The sequence below is a fragment of the Pristiophorus japonicus genome, chromosome 8 (assembly GCF_044704955.1).
Source record: "Pristiophorus japonicus isolate sPriJap1 chromosome 8, sPriJap1.hap1, whole genome shotgun sequence".
Classification (NCBI taxonomy): Eukaryota; Metazoa; Chordata; class Chondrichthyes; family Pristiophoridae; genus Pristiophorus; species Pristiophorus japonicus.
In genome coordinates, this window is record NC_091984.1 from 210,828,794 (window position 1) to 210,855,374 (window position 26,581).

The 26,581-nt window shown below is 42.8% G+C and overlaps 1 protein-coding gene across 1 annotated transcript in view; it reads left to right on the plus strand.

The window, feature by feature from the left end:
* gas2l1 (growth arrest-specific 2 like 1) overlaps positions 1-26,581 on the plus strand; it is a 76,418-nt gene that overhangs the window by 25,144 nt on the left and 24,693 nt on the right. Inside the window, exons 2-4 of the mRNA XM_070887895.1 lie at positions 10,761-10,868; positions 13,703-13,799; positions 20,316-20,730. Coding sequence (XP_070743996.1) covers positions 10,761-10,868; positions 13,703-13,799; positions 20,316-20,730 — 620 coding nt within the window. The remainder of the gene's footprint in view (positions 1-10,760; positions 10,869-13,702; positions 13,800-20,315; positions 20,731-26,581) is intronic.

Consider the following 26,581-nt stretch of genomic DNA (forward strand, 5'->3'; position numbering starts at 1 on the left):
TGAAGCCGACTATTCTTGTCATCTCATGTCGAGGTTTCAGTAGGAGTGTTACCTGAAGAGGCTGCCAAGATTCATTAAAAAAAAAACGTTCACACATCTGGTGAAGGCTCACTTGGAATGATGCAGGTTTGAAAATATGTAGGTCCAACTGTTTTTGAGACTTTACAGAAAGATTCAGATCTTTAACTTAAAACAATTGTTGAGGTGATTTTTGCATCAGTATCAAAGCCAAATAACTTCGCTTCACCCACCCCCCGACCCCCTTCCTTAGTTCAACCTCTGCCCCCCCGCCCATTCAGTCAGCCTCCCCTCCCGTTCAACTCCACCTCCCCCTCCACTGACACAGACCGAGAGAGAGACATGGACATAAACACCTTCCCTTCACATAAAAGTAGGATATCTTTTTTTTTTATTACTGATTGATTGATTGCTTATTACTTTGGTCTTGGTGCTTTAGTGCAGGGTTCCTTCTATTTTTTTATTAACTAATTGCTTATTACTTTTTGTGCTTCGTTTAGTGCTTCGTGTTTTAAATGTACTATTTTGTTTAGTGCTTGGTGCTTTAAATGCTTCCCACCCTGTCTCTGGCAGTGCCTGCACTGAACTTAACTCTAGGTAAGGTTTTTCAGAACTTACAAAAGTGGACACTTACTCCATTCTAAGTTAGTTTGGAGTAAGTTTGCGCTGCCTAAACTTGCAAAACATGCCTAAGTGGCTGGACACACCCCCTTTTGGGGGAAAAAAAACTGAACTAAAACTAAACTAAACTAACTCGCTAGAACTGGAGCAAGCAAACTAAATGTCGAGAATTGCGATTTCTAAGATACTCCAAACTAAACTAGTTACTCCCAAAAAATTGGAGCAACTCCACCCAAAACTTGGGCCCGTACATTTGTATGGGCTCCCATTACTATCTGAGAAAAGCCCCCTAAAACAAGAAACACAGCATAATATATATATTTTTTTTAAAACAGTTCACATTTAAAATTAATTGAATGTAATTTAATGTTTGAGATTTATTTTTTTAATTTTTTTTTTAAATAGGGTTAAAAATAAACTTGCTTTAATGGATAGGTTTTTTAATATAAAAATTAGAGAAAAATGTAATTTAATCAATGTTTTAAAACTCTTACGCTGATAAAAAGTAAGCGCTATGTCTGCTTTTACCAGGCATAAGAGTTTGAAGGACATTCGCTGGGTAAGAGTTGGGCAAATAGCCCAATCTCTGCCACATGGATGTCCGTCTTCCGGGGATGCGGAGGATCTGTCTAAAGATTGACGGATTGAAAAAGCTTGTTCTTGGCGCGTGCGCATTATGCGCCTGAGAACCGATTTTAGTGAGGCCTCGCCAGGTGTGTGCGCACTTCGTTCCGGCCCGGTGAGGCCGCAGTTGTCGGCCCATTATTCCCCTCTGTTCCCGAGTCCAGATCATTTAAGTACCTGCATATAGCAAATAAGAATGGCTGCAACACTGACCCTCTGTAACACCATTCACTACAGTGTTTCATTCTGAGAAATGTCCTTTTATCCCTGCCCTTGCTTTCTGGCATCCAACCATCTTTCTATCCACGCAGCCACATTCTCCTTAATTCCATGTGCCATTATCTTTGACATCCCTTTTTTAGTGTGAAAGCAAGTCATCCTGTATATCAGGGACTGTCGATGATGATGATGATGATATCTCTATCTGTTATATTACTTTTTGAAAAGCTATATAAACTACACGCTTGGCTCCCTGTTGTTTCTTCAAAGAATTCCATCAATTTGGTCAAGTGTAACCTGTCTTTTTAGAAATCTGCGCTGACTGGTCCTGGATATCTCTCTCTACCAAGTGCTTAGTTATTTCATGCTATATTATAGATTCCAGTAGTTTGTCATTAACTGGCCTATGCTTTCTTGGCTTGGGAAGTCACATTAGCTCCCTTCCAGTCCTCTGGTACAATTTTACTTTGCACTGAACTTTGAAAAATTATATCTCGAACCTCCGCTGTCTCTTTCCAAGCATTCCCTTGGGATCCTCCGATCTAAACCATCAAGTTTTGGTGACCTGCCAACCGTAAATTTCAATAACCTCTTTTAAACCATTGCTCTTTGAATGACAACCTCTGGTTCTACAAGTTCAATATCCACCTTCTCTCTGAAAACTGAGGCAAAGAACTTGTTTGGTATTTCTGCCACTTTTTTCACCCTTCTCTAAAGCTGCGTGCTCAATTTCATTGTCGCCCTGCCTCTACCATGACTATACAGCAAGCCATTGTATTGCCCTTTATATTTCTGTTTCTTTTTTTTCTCGTAAACCCTCTTAACCTTAATCTTATAGCTTTCCTATATATTTTTAAACACTTTCCTCCCCCACCCCCCCCCGGTCAGTGTATGCACTAAAACATTTCTCCATTTTAGTTTTAGGCTTGATTTAATATCCCTATTCATCCATGGAACCCCAGCCTTCAATGCAATCCCTTTTTCATTTTTCTTTATTCAAACATGTTTGATTTGAACCCTATCCACCATTGCTGATGATATACACAGTTCTGTTTGTCAATTTTTCCTTCCATTTAATGTGGGCAAGATCCCTTTTTATATCTTGCTATAATTTGCTTTTTTCAGTTAAGTATTGCTGTCCTCAACATCTCTTTCTGTCCTTGCACTGTCATAAATGCAATGTGATCGCCATTTGATTTTGAACAATAACCGTATCTTTATAGAATAGCACATAATTGGAGCATGTTGCACATCATCAAGGCTTTGCGATGACTTGTGCCATTTCACTTTGAGGTGTGCTCTGTTCTTGAAATGCACTCCGATATATGATGTGTGGAGTTCAAGAATGGGTTCATTTTATTTATTGACCTTTTGGGGTCAGAAATTTGCAGGGAGGGCACATTCTTAAGTGCCAAGGTGTGCTTGCCTGGAACCTGCGCTGCTGACATCACCAGAATTCGTGGGGTCATGTTCGTTATTATGGCAATGGTAGGTGCTTGCCTGCCATGGGAAGTATAATAGAAAAATGGCCTCTTTAGGATTCCAACCCACAATCTTTGCCTGGTCTCCCAGGTGTGCCCTTCTTGCCCTGTTTGGGTAGGTATACCTGTCCTTGCTTACACCAGGTTTCTGTGAGTGATGGGAACATAGGAAGTCCCTTAGAGAGCCTCCCCCGCTCCTTGCCTCATTTGCAAATTCTACCCTGAGCAGCCATCCCAGACACACCCAAACAAGGCCAGGACTCTGTATCTGTGGCCCATGCAGTACACTCCCACAAGTTACAGCGAGATTGTCCCAAAAGAGCCACAAATTTTTGGCCCATGGTGTTTTTTTTCCCCTGTGTTGGGTGTCATGACTGGCAGAAACTGATGCCAATCTTGTATGTCTGGAGTAATATTACACCACCTAGTTGGAACTTGTAGTTATATTGGGTTTTGTTTCATTGCATTGTTCGAAAACTCATACATCTTGTGTACAGAACTATTATGGTGATTCTGTTTACACGGATATTATACAATGACCACCCTGATGTTCGGTGGTAAAGTCTGTTGGGCAAGGAACCGCATTCAACATCTTCGGGGGACAATGGGTGAAATATTGCAGCGGGAATAGTGTATTTGTGTGATGTTTAGCAGAAGCTGAATGCTTCCCATTTCCCAACAAAAGCAGGGGCAGAAATTGGAAGTAGATTGCCCGCTGCCCTTTTGAGCTAGAGTGGTGCAGTAAATGGGGTGGAGGGAGGAACTAAACGCATTAAAATGGGGCAGTATGCAATATTTCAATATTGTTACAGGGTGAAGTGTTGCAAAAGTGACCATTTTGATATTTAGAAATCTTTGTTGTTCAGCAGTTTTGATTTGAGTCCAGGTATGGACTGGCTCCCACGAAAGGGTTGTGGGGGTGGGGGGGGGGGGGGGGGGAAGAGAGAGAGAGAGCGAGAGGATTCTTTGGAATTCTCACGGAAAAGGGCCTGCCGCTGATATAGCGCTATTGAACTGTCCACAGAAAGTACTTGGGGAAATCTCCCGCTATCCCATATGGCCAGTCTGCCCCCTGCTCAAGTCATAAATATTTTGCTTGTGAGACTTGGAGCTCTTGTTCTGTCAGTCAATGTGGGGTCTCCTGCAGCACGAGGTGACATTTTCCAAAGCTTATTGTGAGTCTGCCAGAAGGGCTCGAGTTATTTCTGATGTAAATGTAAACTTCAGATTGTAAACAAACACTGAAATGCGCGTGTGGTATTTTTAAACGCATTCCTCACAAGCAGGCCAAGCAAGATTATAAAGGATAATTTAAAATAAGCATTTTCAGCGCACAAATTGTGGGGTCTAGCAGCTTCCACTTGTGTCCGTTTTATATAGAGTTCCTGTCCACTAATTGAAATAAGGGGGCATTTTTTTTTAGTCCGACTTCGATCAGGGAGGGAGACTGGGGATGAATGCAGAATTGTAATCGGTGATGGATTTTATCATCAAAATAAAACTGAATGGGAAAACTCATACCTTGCCTGCTTCCCTTTTGAAGAATTAGAGCTGGGAGCCCATCCATATAACTAAGCATTTTAGGTTTTATGCACTGCACCCTGAAATAATTAGTGTTCTTAACAAAAGCCAGAGTTTCTGCAAGCCTGATAACTTGGTTGGATAAACTGTCACGTCTGAAAATTCTCTGTTCATGATGGCATTGTGAAAAGTTGCACCTTTGTACTTATCCACTCAAAAAAGCAGAACCAGCAAGTAATTGTGAATGCCCCAGTGATCAAGCTCTGAAAAGGAACATTACAAGTGAAATAGTTACTACAATAATAGTGGCATTTCTAAATGTTGTAGATTATTGAACTATAAGGATCCACAGGACAATTGTTACTCGCTGCTGTTTTCACCCACTCTTCAGAGGGGCTCAAATCCTGTTGATCGTAGTCCATCCCCTCACCCAAGTAGCAATACTTGATGTCGAAGCAAAGACAGCGAATGTCAGCAGACTATTAACCTTCCAGCAGGGATCACTGGACAGAATTTAGGAATCTTGGCTGTGTTTTCAGCTCTCTCTCTCGCTCGCTCGCCAATGTATGCTTCAGCCAAATGTATTGCTCACATCACCAATCTGGAGTAAAATCAGCCAACTCAGACTAACGACCAACCTTTGGAACTTGCTTTGAATCACTCGCGGCCACTGTGCTATTGCACTATTTATATAAGAAAAGGATTTGAGACTATCGCCTGAATTATTCTTTTAGGTGATCCTGATTGGTCGCCATTTCGTTTTATGACTCCTATGTCCTTTATTACTCCTGGAATTGGGCTGAATGTGTAATCAGATAGTGAAAAATGAGAACACTGAGTTCGGCTTGAGGAGCTGTGTGTTCTGAAGGCAAATGAAGGAGCTATTATGGTGATGAATGTTGACAGGACAAAGTTAATGAAAGTCTGACTGATAAATACTTCAACTGTAATGATGTGCGACTTTCAAATGATCACTCTATCTTCATTGGGCTAATGTAACACTGCATTTTAACATGCAAATATTTAGCTATGCATAATATAAATTGGCTTCATGTATTTGAGTCCTAAATTATTAATGCTGTAATTGTACAGTGTGCAATGAAGACCCACATTGCTGATTGTTTAAAACGCACTGTTATAATGAGATGGCTCTCTGTTAAAATTTGACCCAACATATAAAGTCATGTAATGATTTTGTTATGCGATTTAATTTTATAATTTGGGTAAGAATTTATTGACCACAGTGATTTCTTGTCAATTTCTAGACCAATTAATATGCTAGTAAGTGTGTTAAATCTAACGGAAAAAAATATATACCAATTTGCTGTTAAATGACAACTTGACATAGCACATTGGTACATTTATACACTGTTGCCGAGTAGTTTAATATCAGTAATGAACCCACGCGGTTGATCTGTCAAGTCTTTTGTCTACACAGGGAAAGTGTGATCCTTTACCACCCAAGTCATCCCAGGTTTATTTTTGTTAACATCCTTGAAGCCGCTCAGAGGCCCAGGAGCAGTTTACTTGCTCTTCCTGACGTTGGAGAGGGGACCTGAAGCGGTTGAGTAAATAACTAACAAAAAAGCTAATTAAAATGAAAGCCAAGCGAATGTATCCAGTGAGTAGCTGAGCCATATAGACTAGGATGGTGCCAGGTTCACTCTGCACCCATTGGTGTTCACTGTTCTGGGCCAAGCCAGCAGCAGGGGCACGACAAAAGGCTTCAGAACCCTTTGGTTAGGGAGGGGGGGGAAAGCAGCCAGGATTCTAGTAATGAATGACCTTGTACTGGGCCTTGAAACTGGTTAACTATTTACGTGTGTGTCTGACTGCCTCCCCCGCCCCTCACAAGGCTGCTAATTAATGCGAGTGATTATAATCGCTCAACCATCGGTGGCTGTGCCTTCAGCTGCCTAGGCCCTGAGCTCTGGCACTCCCTCCCTAAACTTCTTCCCCTCTCTACCTCTTTTCTCCTTAAAACCTTCATCGGTCATAATTTATTTTTTGGCTCTGTGCCAACTTTTTTGTCTTGTAACACTCCTGTGAAGCACTTTGGGACATTTTACTATGTTAAAGGCACTATATAAATATAAGTTGTTGCAGTGAGCAGATTTTATGCTCCATGACTGGGTGAAGTGAGCTACACGCACACGCAGGGTTTTCTCCGGCACGTGGAGTGCCACTACACGAGTACAGACATGTGACGATGCAGGTTAATGTGCCTCACTTGCATCAGCTCGCTGGGCACTGTGGCAGCAGATGGTGCAACCAGTTCAGGGCGGATTGGTGGTATGACTCTGCTGATCCAGTTCAGGGCCTGTCCTCTGTTCAAATCCCAAAGACGTCATTAGAAGTGCTTTTCCTGTTTAGCACACACCAGTAGATTTGGCTTGTTTTTACAGACCGTAACAGCTGCTAGAATAAGCTGTTTAAAAAAATATATTATAGCTCTCTCGGTAGCAGAAACTTGTTTAGGTTTGAACAGCGGGCCCTCTGGTCAGCATTAACCTATATTTATCTTCACTGTGCTATCTTTATTTTGTTTAGTGTCTGCCATTCAAAAGTGTATTCCAAGAGGCCCACATTCAGCTGAAAACTTAGCTTTGTAATTATAAAAAAAAAAAGTTACAAATGAATTTTTTAAAAATCACTGTGGTTGCTAGCCTTCTAATCAGACTGTAACCTCCTCAGAATTTCCAAGGCTGGATATAGATGCAATAACTTGCATTTATATAGTGCCTTTAACCTAGTAAAACATTCCAAGATGCTTCACAGGAGTGATATCCCTCAGCCCCGGAGGCCAATTTCCCAGCTTTTTGTGGCTCATTCACATGATCGAATGAATCTTTAACTTTCACTATTCAATTTGAAGAATGAGCATCCTACTGCTCCCTTCTCTTCCCCCTGTATTGTTGGTGTGGAAAGGTCCTGTACAGATTGGAAAGCCCTATCTCTGGTGTTCACTGAGCTAGTTGGCCGTGGGCAGGTTGATGGTGTGGCAGCACAATTGGCTTCACTGGCCCTGGGTTAGAGGGGGGGAAAAGTCAGCCATAGTTGCCACTCCTGTCATTATCCAATGATTGCTGCTGAAAATACCTGTGTGGAGATCTGATTGGGATTGGCTCAGATTTTCCTGCCCCCTCCATCTGTCATGTGATCTATCAACACTCCATGTCCAAACGTGCATAAAGAATAGCCACTCCATTGAGGTACCTGAAAGCCTGTGAAACCATGTACCGACATAAGGTGTTGTCTTCAGGAGAGATGGGAGGTGATATTAGGTCAGGAAAACTCCAGCTTAAAATGCGCAGTTATCAGTAGTGCTCTTTTTCATGTCTTTATCAATCATGAAGAGAAAAATTTGTTGCGTTTTGAAAATGTGTGCAGCTCAGGTGCTGGATCCTGTATATGTTTCTACATGGGCTGCGACATTTCAAATGGCCAGTGAAACCCGAGCCCATGTTGTGACCGTTGTTTCTGCAATATTACTGTGTTCAAATGTTTTCATTGTGCTTGTTGAAAACATCCTGTTGAAGAAGTACCATTGCAAATAAAGAGCCGAACACGATGATGGTTTTGGTAAATGCTACTGTTGTGGTTCAGGTACCGGATGGAAGCTTTATCTTAATTTGCCACTTAACTGCACTCACTTTGCCCAGCAGTAATTTGACACTGCCACTAATTCAGATGCCAGTGGGCTGATTGCTGGAAAACAAAATAGAATGGCGCTAGGTCACAGTATGACTTTGTAGCTGGGCATGTGATTATGGAGGAAATTGCATTGAACTAAATGCTATGATTTGTCCTCGTTTGGGAAATCTTCAAAACAGACACTGTTTACTCTGTTCAGGTAGAGAGCGTCCAAAATCCAGAAACCTCGGGACCGAGGCCATTCTGGATATCCTGTATTTCTGGATGACCTGAATCCAGAAACGCCCTGGCCGGGTGGGTCGGGCGGTTGAGGTAAGGGGGTGGGGAGGAAAGAGTCCGGATTTCGGAACATTACGAATTTCGGAACTCCGGATTTTGGACACTCAACCTGTATTAAAAACAGAAAATAAAGTCAGAAATTCTAACTCTACTTGGTTAACCGATACAACCTTGGTATAAATTGTTTTTTAAACCTGCCAAACCCTCCCCACTCCATTCACCAAAATCTAATAGTCACCGTTGGGTCACATTATGGTTGGATGACAACAAAATTAAGTGTTCAAAGTCTTTCAGCACGTGTATCAATTCAGCAAGAGTTTAGCTGCCTTGGGAAAATCTGTGATTCACATTGTTTCAAATGAGCACTTTATTGCTGCATTAAAAACATTAAACACAATTTGAATGAGGTGATGTGCAGAGAGCTCAGTGCTTTCAAGTTGCAACAACAACAATATTTCATCTTCCATACATCACCGATTCTGCCTTCACTGAAATGCAGCTCGAACTGATACGATGTACAGGGGAGCTGCATTCCAACCTTGGGCCTATTGCATTGAAATTATTTAGAAGAGAGGACGATGACTCTTTCTCTGCTTCAGAGGTGATCGACAAATTAATTCACTTGCATCTCGTGCGGTTTTAGAGTATTTTCTTGTGTTGGATAGCTGTTCCTCCTGAGACTAATGGTAGACTGGAGCCTGTGGAAAGACCTTGGCTAGCCAGCTGAAGCAACATCTATCGACTGTACTTTCCAATTTGCCCCTCTTCTCTCATGGGGAATTATTGAGGTGGCTTCCCAGACATCTCTGACTGAGATCTGGAGCTCCGCATGTGGGGAGTCTGAAAGTTGAGTACCACTACCACTCTGTGGGACTATGTATACAATATCTTGGGTGATTTTATACACAGTTGCTTTCAAACCCTTGTAATAAAATACAGAGAGCTCCTTAATTGTCAATAACTTGATATCTTCTTAAGTAACATTTAAGCAGTGGGTAGCATGCGGAGCTTTTTAGTCCTTTAGTCATGAAATTCATTCTTAGGTTTTTGCCTGAACTTGCATTTTTGCCTCGCATGGTGTAGCGGCTTCAAACAATCCTGCTACACAGCTCACTGCCTCGCTTGTTCAGCAGCTGGCATGTACTCAGTTTTTTTTTCACCAGCCACTTTATACCAAATGATGAGAAAATTTCACAAAACTAGCAACAAAAGGTTAGCAGTTTACAAATGGATTTTGTGCTGCGCACAGGAGCACTCTCTCCCTGCTGATTGTGAACATTCAGCCTTATCCTATTCCTACACATGCAACCCTCTCGAACTTTTTGGATGACACACACAGACAGGCCATTCAATGGCATTGAAACCAAAAGTTGAAGAATATTGCTTTTTTGGAATGTTCTAATCCATTGAACTGGTGGGGTGGGCACTAGATGGGTGTTTTGTGAAAATTCAGTATAATCCTAAAGTACTTTAGCTAATGTTCATAATGGTGGTAATGGATTTTTCACTCATTTGAAACACAATTGATCATCAGTAAAAGTATCGTCCATGTTGAATAAGCCTCCATTTTTCTTTGTCTTTGAGAGGCTATGTAGCTGCCCAGTAAGGAACAGTCTGTCCCTTTCCCCAGCCTAATTTCTTCATGGGACTTCAAACCCACCCCCACTCACCTGTTCCCCAGATCATCATCTGTGCTAAAAGAGCAGTTGAGCAGTTAATTCTCTAGCCTGTGTCCACATCACTCTTCGCTGACTGTCATGAGCTACACACGAGCAGTCTGGCACAGGCACTATTGCTAATTTCTCTCCATTCTGTGCCACCCTGCGCAGTACGGCTAATACTGGGTTGGGACATCCAACTTGCATTTCTCCATTCAGTCGTACTGTGAATTGGTCCTTGCAATGTGCAAGGCTTAGTTTCTATCTAATTATTTTTCTTCTCACTAACTGAAGGGATACTGTCTCTTTAAACAACGTTGCAGAAAACACTGCATTATTTTATCCTCTGTTCTCTTTACATCAATAGGAACAGAGTTCACAATTGCTCTGATTCCAAGTTTCTACTTGTGTGTTTTTTTTAACTTTTTTTCAGCAGTAGATGATGCTTGTTCATAAAGACCAGAACTTGTCCTGGAGAATGTATTGTAGGTTGTACTATTGTGAAATCAGTCAAGACTTACTATAACTGCAAATGTTTTTATCTATATATAAAACAAATAAAATTAGGAGATCTTGGCAGTGTTGGCTATTTATAATACAAGGAAAGGCTGTGAAGATTGGAGAAATTCAATGTAAACCAATATACTGCATTTATTAATGTGATGATTTTGTTTTTCTCCCTCAGGTCCGTGAGATCCTCGGCCACTGCTCCTGTCCATCACAGTTCCCTATGACAAAAGTATCTGAGGGTAAATATAAAGTCGGTGAGACCAGCACTTTGATCTTCATCAGAGTAAGAGCCTTGTGCCATAACCATTTTAACTTTGTTTATTACAACATTAAGTACAGTCACAAGTACACTGTGGTGAGGGAGCTGTGTGTAACACTACTACACAAGGCTTGTACCAATAACATGAGACGTTGAAGAGCTAAACCACCGGTTCTGGCTCCTTTTTTCTTGCCTCCACCATTTGGTCCATTGAACCTCTAAATTTATACATCTACCGTACAGCAAGGGTAGTCAAAACATTTGAATTTTACTCCTATAAGGGGCAGTACAAAGTGGATGTTAAGAATTTGGGACTGGAAGGAAGGGAGAAATTGCAACCCTTAAAGTACAGCATGATTTGATGGTGCAAACATCGAGCTGCCAGGAGGTACTGAAAAATAAAACGGTACCAGATTGGGCACTCCACCTTCAACACACGAAAAAACTGTTTACGATATGCATCGGTGGACTTTGTCCATACTTGTTTTGCATAGGAGGCAGTCAAAGGTTGCCTCTGTCAATCTTCCAGCAGAACCTCAGCTCAGACGCCCAGCAAGTACAAAGGCAATCATTTTTAGAATGCTTGTTTGTGGGGGAGCCTCTCCTTCCCAACAAATGTTGTTTCTCCTACAAATGCAAGTTCAGGCGTTTTAGTTGCGACTCTGCTGTTGGGTGATCATAGAATCATAGAAATTTAGGGTGCAGAAGGAGGCCAATTAACCCATTGTGTCTGTGCTATCCAGCCTAATTCCACTTTCCAGCCCTTGGTCCATAGCCCTATCGGTTATAGCACTTCAAGTGCATATCCAAGTACTTTTTAAATGCAATGAAGATTTCTACTTCTTCCACCCTTTCAGGCAGTGAGTTCCAGACCCCCACCACCCTCTGGGTGGAAAAAAAGGTCTCCTAAACTCTCCTCCAATCCTTCTACCAATTACTTGAAATCGATGCTCCCTGGTTATTGACCTCTCTACTAAGGGAAAGAGGTCCTTTCTCTCCACTCTATCGCCTAGGCATCTCATAATTTTATGATAGAGAGGCCCCCAACCCCAGGAGGAAAGTGTCCTGCCATCTTAAACAGGAACTGCAGATCTGCAACAGCCACTCATTGGAATTAACCTCTGTTGGGATATTCAAAAGTTTCACAAACTTGAGGCACTTTTGGAATTAGAACATACAAAAAGCTGTGCTCTGCAAGATTTATTAGTGCTGTGCTACTACTGATGGGAAATTAAATTCATTTTTTTTCCCATAGGCTGCAATGCAGCATAATTTCAATACAATATAATTTGGCTACTTTTTCTTTATGATAAAGTTATGATCTGGAATGCACTGTCTGAAAGGGTAGTGGAAGCAGACTCAATCGTAACTTTCTAAAGGGAATTGGATAAATACTTGAAGGGGAGAAAATTGCAGGACTATGGGGAAAGGGTAGGGAAGCAGGACTAATTAGAAAGCTCTTTCAAAGAGCTGGCACAGGCACAATGGGCCAAATCGCCTCCTTCCGTGCTGTAATTCTATGACCTATGATTCTATAACCGTAACTGAAATCACAGTGGTAGAAATTACACTATCAAATGGCCGTTCAGCCCATCTTGTCTGTACTGGTGTTGGTGCCAGCTCTTTAACTGGCGCTGTGCACCCTAATGCCACTTTCCCCCTTACTTTATTATATTCTTCCTATTTCAAAGACTTATCCAGATCCCCGTAAATAAAATCAGAGAAAGGAATGAATAAATATTCAGCAGGCCTGCTGATGTTATTCTATATCCCTTTTCTTTATGTTCCAGCATAGACCATAACTGTGGCAATGTCCCCTCTCGATTGTCCAAAATGTGGCTGCTGTAGGTGAAATTCAGCAATGTCGCTAAATCACATAACCCGCAACTGGAAAATAAACAGAAGTAAATCAAATTAGTGGAACTTGCGGGAGGCGGGGGTAGTTGAGCAAGGTGGCACAGCGAATTACTGCATTGAGTGGAGGGGGTGGTTGTGATAGATGAAGAGCAGGGTGGCGCAGCAAATTACTGCATTCGCCTTTCAGCTCTGGATAATAGTTTGAATCCAGCCCAGATCTACTCCGTCCTACACGAAATGAGTTTTGGGAATCTCCCCTCAACGCATTACTGAGTGCATATCCCAGAACCAGCAGCATTCAACAATAAATAACTTTTTATCTCTGGTCATTGCTCACGAGCTGGGGCATGGAATTCTGGAAATGTATATAGAGGTCGGTTCCAGACAAGGTGCGAGCCATTGGCAAGGGCCAAAGACCATCAGAGGGGTAAGGGGAGGTAGGTTAAACCTGGGAGTCTAGACAATCTAGGGAGCAAGTGGAATACAAGCAGGCCATGGAGTAAGTGGGCACAGGAAACTGGAGTATAGAACAAAATAATTGCCTGGTGTCTGTTTCTGAAATTGCTTTTCCAGAGTAATTGGTTCTTCAGCACATGACACTGCTTGATTAGCTGATCCAATCACCAACCCACCAGTCATTACACAATCCTGTTTCTCCACATTTGTATAGATAACATTTTTAGTGGGGTATAAGTGGATAAGCACTAAAAGAGCAGGTTTGCTCAGAGGCCTAAAGGATGATGGATGTAGAAAATGACTATCAAGCAGGTGGGACATTTTACCCTCTATCAGATGTGTTACACCTAACATGGGATTGCTTACTGATGTGCATGTTCTCTGCAACCCTTCTCTGTGATTGGCAGTGACCATGCTTTAATGTTGTTCCTACAACCCTTCAATCTCGCCCATAAAGTGAAGTACAGCTTAATTGAATATTTAGAAACCATTTGCTTTGAACTGGGTCGCGGAATAACTAAGAATTTTCCTTTTTATTTCTGAAGGTTCTGAGAAATCATGTGATGGTGCGTGTCGGAGGAGGTTGGGATACTCTTGAGCATTACCTGAACAAGCACGATCCCTGTAGATGTGCTTCACCGTGTAAGTGTGTGCAGTGAGGTGAATTCCACTTCCTGCTGTCTCTCGTTTCTTTTCCAAACTTCCCAGTTAATTCCCATTGGACAGTCACCTGATGTTTTCAGCCTCCCATATACTATCACTCAAAGTTTTGACTATTTTGCATTCAAATGTTTTACTATGTTAAAGGTGCTATATAAAGACAAGTAAATGTAAAAGTATCAAAAAAGCCGATAACAGATGAGATGTACTGAGTGACATTTTTCTAAAGAATTCATGTTGTACAACAGCATTGATATCTTAAGTGTTGAAGAGCACATCCAGTTGTTGCTCTGTTTACAGGATTACAAAGCAGTTGCAGCACAGAAACAGGCCATTCGGCCCAACGGGTCTATGCCAGTGTTTGTGCTCCACATGAGCCACCTCTCGCCCCTCTTCATCTAACCCCATTAATATATCCTTCCCTCATGCGCTTATCTTCCACTTGAATGCATCTGTGCTATTCACCGCAAATAATCCCTGTTCCACTCTCTGGATAAAGAAGTTTCTCCTGAATTCCCTATTGGATTTATCAGTCTTGTATTTATGGCCCGTAGTTCTGATCTCTCCCACAAGTGGCAACATCGTCTCTGTCTCTCAACCTTTTCATCTTGAAGACCCCTTATTAGGTCATCCCTCAGTTTTTTTTTAGAGAAAAGAGCCCCAGCCTTTGTAAAGGTATAACACAATGACCTGTAGAGATTGTCCAGATGAACTGACCTCAAATCCAGACTTCAATCACTGATTGCTGGATTTCATCAGATATACGGCACAGAAACAGGCCATTCAGCCCAACCAGTCCGTGCCAACATTTATGCTCCACTCGAACCTCCTCCTGTCTTTCCTCCTCTAAATCTATCAGCATAACCTTCTATTCCCTTCTCCCTCATATGCTTGTCTAGCCTCCCCATTAAATGCATCTATAATATTCGCTTCAACCACTCCATGATAGCGAGTTCCACATTCTCTCCACTCTTTGGGTAAATAAGGCTCTTCTGAATTGCCTATTGGATTTCTTGGTGACTATCTTTTATCGATGGCCTCTAGTTATGCTCTTCCCCACAAGTGGAAACATTCAATGTTCTACATTCATTTTCAAACACATTCATAAAGGTGTATGGCTTATTTGGGAAAGGCAGTGTGTAGCAGAGCTAATATAGACCAGATGGCCTTGGGTTTGCATGTTCTTCTGAAGAGTTAGATAAATGTACACTGGGTCATAGGAATTTGTCCCAGAGTCCCTTGATTAGGGAGGGGGAAAATCGGACAAGTTTCTTGATTGTTATCCAGTGACTGCTACCAGAAGTATGTGGGTGTTGGATGAGAACAGGATTGGGCTTGATTGTGAGACCCTAGAATGTTAAATAGCACTAGCCAAAAACACTCCATTCAAAAATTGCTCATCAGATTTGACGAGTGATTTCCTGTCATCAAACTCCTACTTGTCCTGAGGCCTGGGCAGGTAACCTGGTACTGCTTATTTTGCAATTCTTGGAGGCAGAATCAGTTGAACTGCCCCAGCTACATAACATGTTCCATTTTGTGCTTTTTGGCAACACAGGCCTACAGTGATCTTCTCTTGTGGAAACAATCAAAACCTTTTTTAGGCAATTTCAATTTAAGTGATGATGCAATTGTGAAAACACCCTGTGAGCTATTTGTTGTAATCTATTTTTATTAAGTAACATTTTCCAGTGTTCCACCCTCCTCTCCTGAAGGTGTTGATTTTGTTTTATGGTACACTTTCATGGGTCCTGGTAGTCCACCAGAGCCTCAGACACATAGCCATTTCTTGTGTGAGCCGAGATGGCACATGCCAGTGATCTATTCAGCAAAGGAGTATCCCAATCAAACCTGATCCTGTCCTCACCAGGGATATTGGCTAGTGATCTGGAATGGGGACCCTAGTTGATTTTTTTTTATTATTATTTTTTCCTCCTTGGCCTCAGGGTGCTGATTGCAGCAGCTAAGATCTGCTATCCCAGGACTAGGAACCGGCCCTGGTCTGTACTGCTTGGCATTATACTGGAAGATGCCTTTTATCTGCTAGAACATTGGGTTAATCTATTCCAACTTTGAATGTCTTCCTCTTTTCCTCCTCGTTCACTTTATAAAAAAAAAATTAACCTCTCCAGATCTACAGCTAAACTATGGGCAACAAACATTGATTACATAGAATATACAGCACAGAAACAGGCCATCCGGCCCATGCTCCACATGAGGCCCCCTCCCATCCCTCGTCATCTAATCCTATTAGCATATCGGGAATGTAGCATAGTGGTTATGTAATGGTGACCACGAAACTATCGGATTGATGTAAAAACCCATCTGGTTCACTAACGTCGTTTAGGGAAGGAAATCTGCTATCCTAACCTGGTCTGGCCTATGTGATTCCAGACCCACAGCAATGTGGTTGACTCTTAACTGCCCTCTGAAATGGTCTAGCAAGCCACTCTGTTGTACCAAAACGCTATGACAACGTGTACCTTCAGCCCACGAACTGCAGGGGTTCAAGAAGGCAGCTCACCACCACCTTCTCGAGGGCAAGTAGGGATGGGCAATCAATGCTGGCCTTGCCAGCGACACCCACATCCTGTGAATTTAAAAAAAAAAAACCTATTCCTTTCTTCCTCATATTTATCTAACTGCTAGAAGTTCTGAAGAACAGGAATGGTGCTCTGTCTCTCCAGTATCCACCCACCCACGTCCCAATGTTCTGTCTGTTTCTGCCCACTGTGGAGGATGTCACTAGTTGTTATGGTCAACCTCTACTCTGCACTATAGCACTTCTAACACCCCTTTTTAAACACGAGTGCATTCAAAGTGGCAGTGAGTGGAGTGCATGTCGACTCTAAATCAGCTGGGGTTACTGTCCCGGATGATGCATTCCTATGTGGGTGGGGGAGAATGGATAGAACATTTGGATGTAGGTGAGTTTGCAGAGGATAGAGTGGGTTCATCAAGGAATGGACAGCACTCGCCTGTTCCTATCTTTGCTCTTGACTCCAATGCTGCTCTCTCTCTCTGCCAGTCAGTACATATATTCTTGTGCTGCTGGGCACACCTGTTTGACAAGTCAAGTGTGTAGTGTCTGCTCTCCATGTTACACCCTACTTATGAATCTTAAATCCACCAATAGGAAGAAAATGGAGAGGTAACATTTCTAAAATGCTACTCGTGTCAATTTCCCACAGGCGAGCCCAGTTGCATAAGAATACAAGTGAAAATAAAATTGAGTTCCAGTTTTGCAGCTTAAGCTGACCTCAGTGAGCTGTGTCCTGGCAGTAAGCTGAGCTGGGCCCAACCCAAGTGAGGCAAAAGGAAGTCGTTCAGAGTGGGGATGGTTTGCAACCCCATTATTAACACTAGAGGAGCAATTGCTTTCCCTGTTTCCCCACCAGTCCTGTGCCTATGGAGGGGAACAGTTGCTCACTGCTCGGCCTCCTCTCTGATGCTTCTTTGAGCTGACCACTTGGAGATGCACAGGAGCAGACCAAGGACTCCCACTGATTTCCCCCCCCTGCCTCTTTACAGGGCAGAGCCTGACTTCTGCACGGCTGGAACATGTGGGGGTGTGGAGAAAGAGGGAATGGGGTCTGGGGAGGAACCTATAAACCCCATCACTGCATGACACAGCACATTGAAACTCCAATGATGTGCGTCACCTCTTCCCTTTTGAAGTGGATTTTGTTTATGCCAGCAGCAATTCAGAGCACATCAGCCAGAATATAGCATTGCTGTGATTTTGCATTTCATCTGATTGTTTGATCAATAGCATAAGCCTCTTGATAGGCTTACTGAGACCTGTCCATCCATCATTCAGTAATAAACAAAACACGACATTCATAATTAAAGGAAACATTAGAAAATCCATTATTCAGTAACTGGTAATCCACGGTCTCTGATTTATCACTTTGCTCTGCTTCTCACCTCTGTAATGCAAGAGCATTATAATCAGTGTCACAATTCTTAAATATTTAAGAATGCAATGCTGTGTATTATCTTGCATGGAAGATAGCACATAGGCTACAGAGTTTATGTGACCACCTTTTTATAAAAGCATAAGAATTAGGAGTAGGCCATTCAGCCACTCGAGCCTGCTTTGCCATTCAGTGAGATCATGGTTGATCTTCTACCTCAACTCCACTTTCCTGCATTATCCCCATATTCCTTGATTCCCTTAATATTCAAAAATCTATCAATCTCTGTCTTGAATATACGCAAAGACTGAGCCTCCTCAGCCTTCTGGTTTAGAGAATTTATCACATGTTTTTTCCTTGAAACATGCCTAGCCTCTCTAGTTCAATACAGTGAGTGCCAGCCTGATGGCTCAGATAAACGGGGTGACATTCAGTTTCAGCGGTGAGGCAAAACAGGCGAGAGCGGATCGGTTGCCTGTTGTACACCATTGAAGTCTATCGACAGGAAAATCGGGTGGGTGTATAATGGGCGTTGCCTGTTTTGCTCCCCCACTGAACTTAAATTTCACCCCCAATGTTCTCATCTGAGCCATAAAGACTGGAAAGGTCCCAGGTTCACACCCCTGTTTGTGCTGAATTTGCAAATCTTGGTGAGGACAGTAGTTAGAGCACTACAATTAGCTACTCCATCCTGGCTTGTGGAAGAAAAATTGGCCAGGGATCTCACTCCTGATTGCTAAACTGCATCCTTTCCCAGAACTGCATGTGTGTAAGGTGGGAGGAAGCTTGTGTGGCTCAAAGACCAGCATTGACCTGTTGGGCCGAATGCCTTATTTTCTGTGCTATAAAATTTATGTTCCATGCCTTTGTTACCTGCAGAGTTGACTCTTTCAATGCATTTCGGGCTGGCTGCCCATCTTCCATCCTCTGTAAACTTGGGTCATCCAAAACTCTACTGCCTGTGACCTAACTCTCTCCAAGTCCTGTTTACCCATCACCCCTGTGCTTGCTGACTTACATTGGCTCCTGGTTAAGCAATGCCTTGATTTTTAAATTATTCTAGTTTTCAAATTCCTCCATGGCCTCGCGCTCCCTATCACTGGATCCTTCTACAACCCTCTGAGATATCTGCACACCTCCAGTTCTGGCCTCTTGCACATCCACAAGTGTAATCGCTCCACCATTGGCCATGCCTTCAGTCGCTAAGCCCCAAGCTTTGGAATTCCCTCCTTAAACCCCTCTGCCTCGTTAAGACGCTCCATAAAACATACCTCTTTGAAAAAGCTTTTGATCATCTGCCGTAATATCTCCATGCGTGGCTCGCTCTCAAATTTTGATAATGCTCCTTTGAAGTGCCTTGAGACATTTTACTACATTAAATACAAGTTCTAGTTGCAGGTTGATACCGGTAAGGACAGTATTGGGCTTGGCTGTGATGATGACCCTCCCCCTCTGTTATATTTGAATAGCCTGTCAACACTCATTGCCAAGATAAACTGTTCCCAGTGGGGAAAAAAATCTATTAATCTATCTTGAATATACTCAACGACTGAACATCCACAGCCCTCTGGGATAGAGAATTCCAAAGATTCACCACCTTCTGAGTGAAGACATTTCTCCTCATCTCCATCCTAAATGGCCAACCCCTTATTCTGAAACTGTGACCTCTGGTTCTAGACTCTGTAGCCAGGAGACAGATCCTCCCTGCATCTACCCTGTCAAGCCCTGTAAGAATTTTGTATGTTTCAATGAGATCACCTCTCCTTCTTAACTCTAGAGAACATAAAGAAGAGAAAGACTTGCATTTATATAGCGCCTTTCACGACTACCGGATGTCTCAAAGCGCTTTACAGCCAATTAATTACTTTTGGAGTGTAGTCTCTGTTGCATTGTGGGAAATGTGGCTGCCAATTTGTGCACAGCAAGCTCCCAAAAACAGCAATGTGATAATGATCAGATAATCTGTTTTTGCTATGTTGATTGAGGGACAAATATTGGCCAGCACACCAAGGATAACTCCCCTGCTCTTCGAAATAGTGCCATGGGATCTTTTACGTCCACCTGAGAGCAGACTTGGCTTAACTTCTCAGCTGAAAGACTCCACCTCCAACAGTGCAGCACTCCCTCTGTACTGCACTGGAGTGTCAGCCGAGATTTATGTGCTCGAGTCCCTGGAGTGGGACTCGAGTGTGCACCCCACTGAGCCACAGCTGACCGTGAGGGGGACGATATCTTTCGGAGGTTAAAAGAAAGGAGAAATGGGAAAGAAAAAGGGGTGGGTGAGGGAGGGGGGGGGAGGAGGGGTGTGTGATGGAATAAAACTACATACAACTGAGGTTGTGTAGCTGTTTTTCTTTTGTTTCATTATGCTAATTGTAGGTGTGGTGGACAATACTGGGCACTAAGCTCCCAAAATGATATTGGTGCAAAAACTTGCGCTTTGACCCTGAGGAACTGACCTGCAGGAGTGACCACACAGCCTGGTGCGAATAGCTCAATAAGCTAACCCAAATCTAGGTCCCAATATTTTTTGAATGATGTATACTACTATAATTCAGACGCATGCTTTTAATTTTGACAGCACACCGCCTGCAGCCAATAAAACCATCACCCAAGCCGAACAGCAATGTACGGGTCTCTAGAGCTCCAAGTCCTGGACCGTACCACTTTTCTGAAGGCCCAAGCACTTTGAGGGTGCCAGAAAGTACAAGGCTAACTGACAGAAGGACAGCGCCTGCAGCAGACTCGCTAATGGTGAACCAGAATGGATTGACCGTAACGCCACCGAATCGAACATTCAACCAAACCAGTGCTGCTAGCAAAAGTGAGATGACGAGGCCCCAGGGTACACCTGCCAACCCAGCTACTCGAGCCGAGGGAATGAGCAAACGCTCCACGCAAACACCAAGCCCACTGGCACAAGGCGTTCACGCAGGAAGAACTTTATTATCTCGACCACGTGATCGGTCAGAACCAAGGCATTCAAGTCCTGGGAGGTAACGCTCCTTTATTGGTATTTTTGAATAATAGAAGTAATCGCCTCTAAGAAGCATGACTCTCAGTTTAGCATTGTTGCTGCTGAACTTCAGATTTATAGTTTTCTCTGATTTTTGTTTCTACTTTTTTGACACACATTTATGGCTCTTTTGATAAATTGATCCTGTGACCTTTTTAATATGGGTACACATTCCTCACTTCTCTTTTAACACAAACTGTAAACAACAGTGTCCAACACATGAATAGAGGCTTGTCCACTGCCCATGAAGAAATATCTTTTTATTTACCTGATTTACTTCCTATTAATCATGTACGAGCATTCCACAGGCAATGTATTACAAGGATTCTTAAAGTCTAGGTATACACAAATGAGTTCTTGTCCAGTAGCACATTGTGAAATTTTAGTTGTTTGAGTAATTGCTTATTGAATTATTATTTTCATTGTTCACAAATTATCAGATCTACTTAATTTCTAGAATAGATTGATTACGTCGCTGTTTCATTGTATATAGCTCTGATTTTTAAAAAAAATAATAAAAGGTATTTATTTGTGGCCTATATAATCTATGGTTAATAGTGACCTGCATTAGCTCTCGATCCAGCAACACCTAGATTTTAAAATTCTCATCCTTGCTGTCAAATTCCTCCATGGCTTCGTCCTTTCCTATCTCTGTAACCACCTACAGCCTTCCTGAGATCTCTGCGCTCTTGCAATTCTGGCCTCTTGCGCTTCCCCGAATTTGATTGCTCCACCATTGGCAGCCGTACCTTCAGCTGCCTAGGTCCTTAGCTCTGTGATTCCATCCCTAACCCTCTCCGCCTCTCTCTAACTCTCTCTCTCTCCCTTTTAAAACCTACCTCTGACCAAGCTTTTGGTCACCTGTCCTAATAACTCCTTATATGGCCCAGTGTGAAATTGTGTTTGATAATGCTCCTGTGAAGTTCCTTGGGATGTTTTACTACATTAAAGTTGCTATATAAATGCAAGTTGTTAGAGTTTGTGATCCTTGGGCAACTTCAGAAGGCAAGTGTGGTGGTGTTTAAAAAGTGTCCATTTCAGATGGTGAAACCATATCCCATGCCAAGTGCTGTTTCACTGTGATGCGTTCCAATTTAGTTATTCATGCTGCAGTAATAGCGTTTGGTAGTGATGGTCACCTGGGGGGAAAATAGGCCCAATGTAATCTGCATTTCTACACCATATTCTGAAGTTCCTCACGTGCTTTTAAATGTCAGAGACCAACTGACCTCTACTGAATGCATTTTCTACAGACTAAGTGAGTATTTTATCTTTTTCTTATCAGTGAATAATGTTTGGCATTGTTGCCAAATTAAATTAATTTAAGGGTTAAGTCATGGCAGGAGAGCCCAGACCCATGTCATGCTCCTCCTGTGCTATGTAGGAAATCAGGGACACTTCCAATGTCCCTGACCACTGTGTGCAGGAAGTGTGTCCAGCTGCAGCTCCTGACAGACAGCATTGCAGCACTGGAGCTGCGCATGGATGCACTCTGATGCACTCTGGAGCATCCGCGATGCTGAGGATGTCGTGAATAGCACATTTTAGTGAGTTGGTTACAAAGGCAGATAGGGGATGGGTGAGCAGCAGGAAGAACAGGGGAAGGAAGGTAGTGCAGGGGTCCCCTGTGGTCATCTCTCTCTCCAAAACCGATATACCGTTTGGGTACTCTTGGGGGCAATGGCTCATCAGGGGAAGGCAGCAGTAGCCAAGATCATGGCACCATGGGTGGCTCTGCTGCACAGGAGGGCAGGAAAAAGGAGTGGGAGAGCTATAGTGATGGGGGATCCTATTGTAAGTGGAATACATAGACGTTTCTGCGGCCGCAAACGAGACTCCAAGATGGTATGTTGCCTCCCTGGTGCAAGGGTCAAGGATGTCTGAGCTGCTGCAGGGCATTCTGGAGGGGGAGGGTGAATTGCCAGCTATTGTGGTGCATATAGGTACCAACGATATAAGTTTAAAAAAAAAAAAAAAAAACGGGATGAGGTCCTACAAGCTAAATTTAGGGAGCTAGAAGTTAAATTTAAAAAGTAGGACCTCAAAGGTAGTAATCTCAGGATCGCTACCAGTGCCATATGCTAGTCAGAGTAGAAATTGCAGGATAGTTCAGATGAATACGTGGCTTGAGGAGTTGCACAAGGGGCAGGGATTCAAATTCCTGGGTCATTGGAACCGGTTCTGGCGGAGGTGGTACCAGTACAAACCGGACAGTCTGCACCTGGGCAGGACCGGAACCGATTTCCTAGGTGGAGTGTTTGCTAGTGCTGTTGGGGAGGGTTTAAACTAATATGGCGGGGGATGGGAATCTATGCAGAGAGGCAGAGGGAAGTAAATAAAAGGGGGCAGAAGAAAAAGGTAGGAAGGAGAAAAGCAAGAGTGGAGGGCAGAGAAATCAAGGGCAAAAATCAAAAGGCCACATTACAACATAATTCTAAAAGGACAAAGAGTGTTTTTAAAAAAAAAAAACAAGCTTGAAGGTTGTGTGTCTCAATGCGAGGAGCATTCGTAATAAGGTGGACAAATTAACTGCGCAGATAGCTGTTAACGGATATAATGTAGTTGGGATTACGGAGAAATGGCTCCAGGGTAACCAAGGCTGGGAACTCGACATCTAGGGATATTCAATATTCAGGAAGGAAAAGGAGGTGGGGTAGCATTACTAGTTAAAGAGGAGATTAACGCAATAGTAAGGAAGGACATTAGCTTGGATGATGTGGAATCTATATGGGTAGAGCTGCGAAACACCAAAGGGCAGAAAACGTTAGTGGGAGTTGTTTACAGACCACCAAACATTAGTAGGGAGGTTGGGAATGGCATCAAACAGGAAATTAGGGACGCGTGCAAAAGGGTGCAGCAGTTATCATGGGTGCCTTTTAATCTACATACAGATTGGGCTAACCAAACTGGTAGCAGTATTGTGGAGAAGGATTTCCTGAAGTGTATAAGGGATGGTTTTCTAAACCAATATGTTGAGGAACCAACTAGAGGTTGGGTATTGAGTAATGAGAGAGGATTAATTAGCAACCTGATCGTGCGAGACCCCTTGGGTAGAATTCTTTATTAAGGTGGCTAGTGACAGTTAATTCAGAGATTAGGGTCCTGAACTTAAAGAAAGGTAACTTCGATGGGATGAGACGTGAATTGGCTAGGATAGACTGGCGAATGATACTTAAAGGGTTGACGGTGGATAGGCAGACATTTAAAGATCACATGGATGAACTACAACAATTGTACATCCTTGTCTGGCATAAAAATAAAAAGGGGAAGGTGGCTAACAAGGGAAATTAGGGATAGTGTTAAATCCAAGGAAGAGGCATATAAATTGGCCAGAAAAAGCAGCAAACCTGAGGACTGGGAGAAATTTAGAATCCAGCAGAGGAGGACTAAGGGTTTCATTTAAGAGGTGGAAAATAGAGTATGAGAAAAAGCTTGCAGGGAACATATAACTGACTGCAAAAGCTTCTATAGCTATGCGAAGAGAAAAAGATTAGTGAAGACAAACGTAGGTACCTTGCAGTCAGAATCAGATGAATTCATAATGGGGAACAAGGAAATGGCAGACCAATTGAATAAATACTTTGGTTCTGTCTTCACTAAGGAAGACACGAATAACCTCCCGAAAATACGAGGGAACCGAGGGTCTAGTGAGAAGGAGGAACTGAAGGAAATCCTTAGTCAGAAAATTTTGTTAGGGGAATTGATGGGATTGAAGGTCGATAATTCCCCAGGGCCTGATGGTCTGCATCCCAGAGTACTTAAGGAAGTGGCCCTAGAAATAGTGGATGCATTGGTGGTCATTTTCCAACATTCTATAAACTCTGGATCAGTTCCTGTGGATTGGTGGGTAGCTAATGTAACCCCACTTTTTTTTTTTAAAAAGAGGGAGAGAGAAAACTGGGAATTCTAGACCATTAGCCTGACATTGGTAGTGGGCAAAATGTTGGAATCAATTATTAAAGATGTAATAGCAGCGTATTTGGAAAGCAGTGACCAGATCGGTCCATGTCAGCATGAATTTATGAAAGGGAAATCATGCTTGACAAATCTTCTCGAATTTTTTGAGGATGTAACTAGTAGAGTGGATAAGGTAAAACCAGTGTATTTGGTGTATTTGGACTTTCAAAAGGCTTTTGACAAGGTCCCACACGAGATTAGTGTGCAAAATTAAAGCACATGGTATTGGGGGTAATGTACTGACGTGGATAGAGAACTGGTTGGCAGACAGGAAGCAAAGAGTAGGAATAAACGGGTCCTTTTCAAAATGGCAGGCAGTAACTAGTGGGGTACCGCAAGGTTCAGTGCTGGAACCCCAGCTATTTACAATATACATGAATGATTTTAGACGAAGGAATTGAATGTAATATCTCCAAGTTTGCAGATTACACTAAGCTGGGTGGCAGTGTGAGCTGTGAGGAGGATGCTATGAGGCTGCAGGGTGACTTGGACAGGTTATGTGAGCGGGCAAATGCATGGCAGATGCAGTATAATGTAGATAAATGTGAGGTTATCCATTTTGGTGGCAAAAACAGGAAGGCAGAATATTATCTGAATGGTGACAGATTAGGAAAAGGGGAGGTACAATGAGACCTGGGTGTCATGGTACATCAGTCATTGAAAGTTGGCATGCAGGTACAGCAGGCGGTGAAGGCAAATGGCATGTTAGCCTTCATAGTGAGAGGATTTGAATACAGGAACAGGGGAGGTCTTACTACAGTTGTACAGGGCCTTGGTGAGGCCACACCTGGAATATTGTGTACAGTTTTGGTCTCCTAATCTGAGGAAGGACATTCTTGATGTTGAAGAGTGCAGCGAAGGTTCACCAGACTGATTCCTGGGATGGCAGGACAGACCTATATGAAGAAAGACTGGATCGACTAGGCTTATAATTCACTGGAATTTAGAAGAATGAGAGGGGATCTCATAGAAACATATAAAATTCTGATGGGATTGGACAAGTTAGATGCAGGAAGAATGTTCCCGATGTTGGGAAAGTCCAGAACCAGGGGTCACAGTCTAAGGATGAAGGGTAAGCCATTTAGGACTGAGATGAGGAGAAACTTCTTCACTCAGAGAATTGTGAACCTGTGGAATTCTCTACCACAGAAAGTTGTTGAGGCCAGTTCGTTGGATATATTCAAAAGGGAGTTAGATGTGACCCTTGCAGCTAAAGGGATCAAGGGGTATGGAGAGAAAGCAGGAATGGCGTACTGAAGTTGCATGATCAGTCATGATCATATTGAATGGTGGTGCAGGCTTGAAGGGCCAAATAGCCTATTCCTGCACCTATTTTCTGTTTTCTAACAGGGCTGCTAACTAGGCCTCTCAGATTCCCTGTTTGAGAGGCTCTTCCAAGCTGCCGGTCATGCAACTTATTTTCGAGCACCGACCGTTCTCCAAGAACTTCCCAGCGAAGTTCCACATAAGAACATAATAGGAACAGGAGTAGGCCTTGGCCCCTCGAGCATGGCTGATCTGGCTGATGTTCGCCTGAAGGAACTACACAGACTGATTATTTTTCTGACCAACTTTAACCATATTAGTACCAGAACTTTCAGTGTAGCTTTTGTTGATTTATGAAACAAAAGCATTAAGCTTAAACATGTATAGGTTAGGAACCTTTTGAGGATGTTCATTATAGATTATAATCCATGGTTTACATTATGAGCAATGGATGAAGTCGTTTATCTGGTTAAGTAAGACATTGAATATCAAAGATATTCAAAAATAAAAGAAATACAAGTGGACAGGATAGTCCAGTGGTCACAGCATCAGATCTTGGACTTTGCTTAATATGTTGGCCATCTATCTCCCAAAGCCGTCCTCTCTGA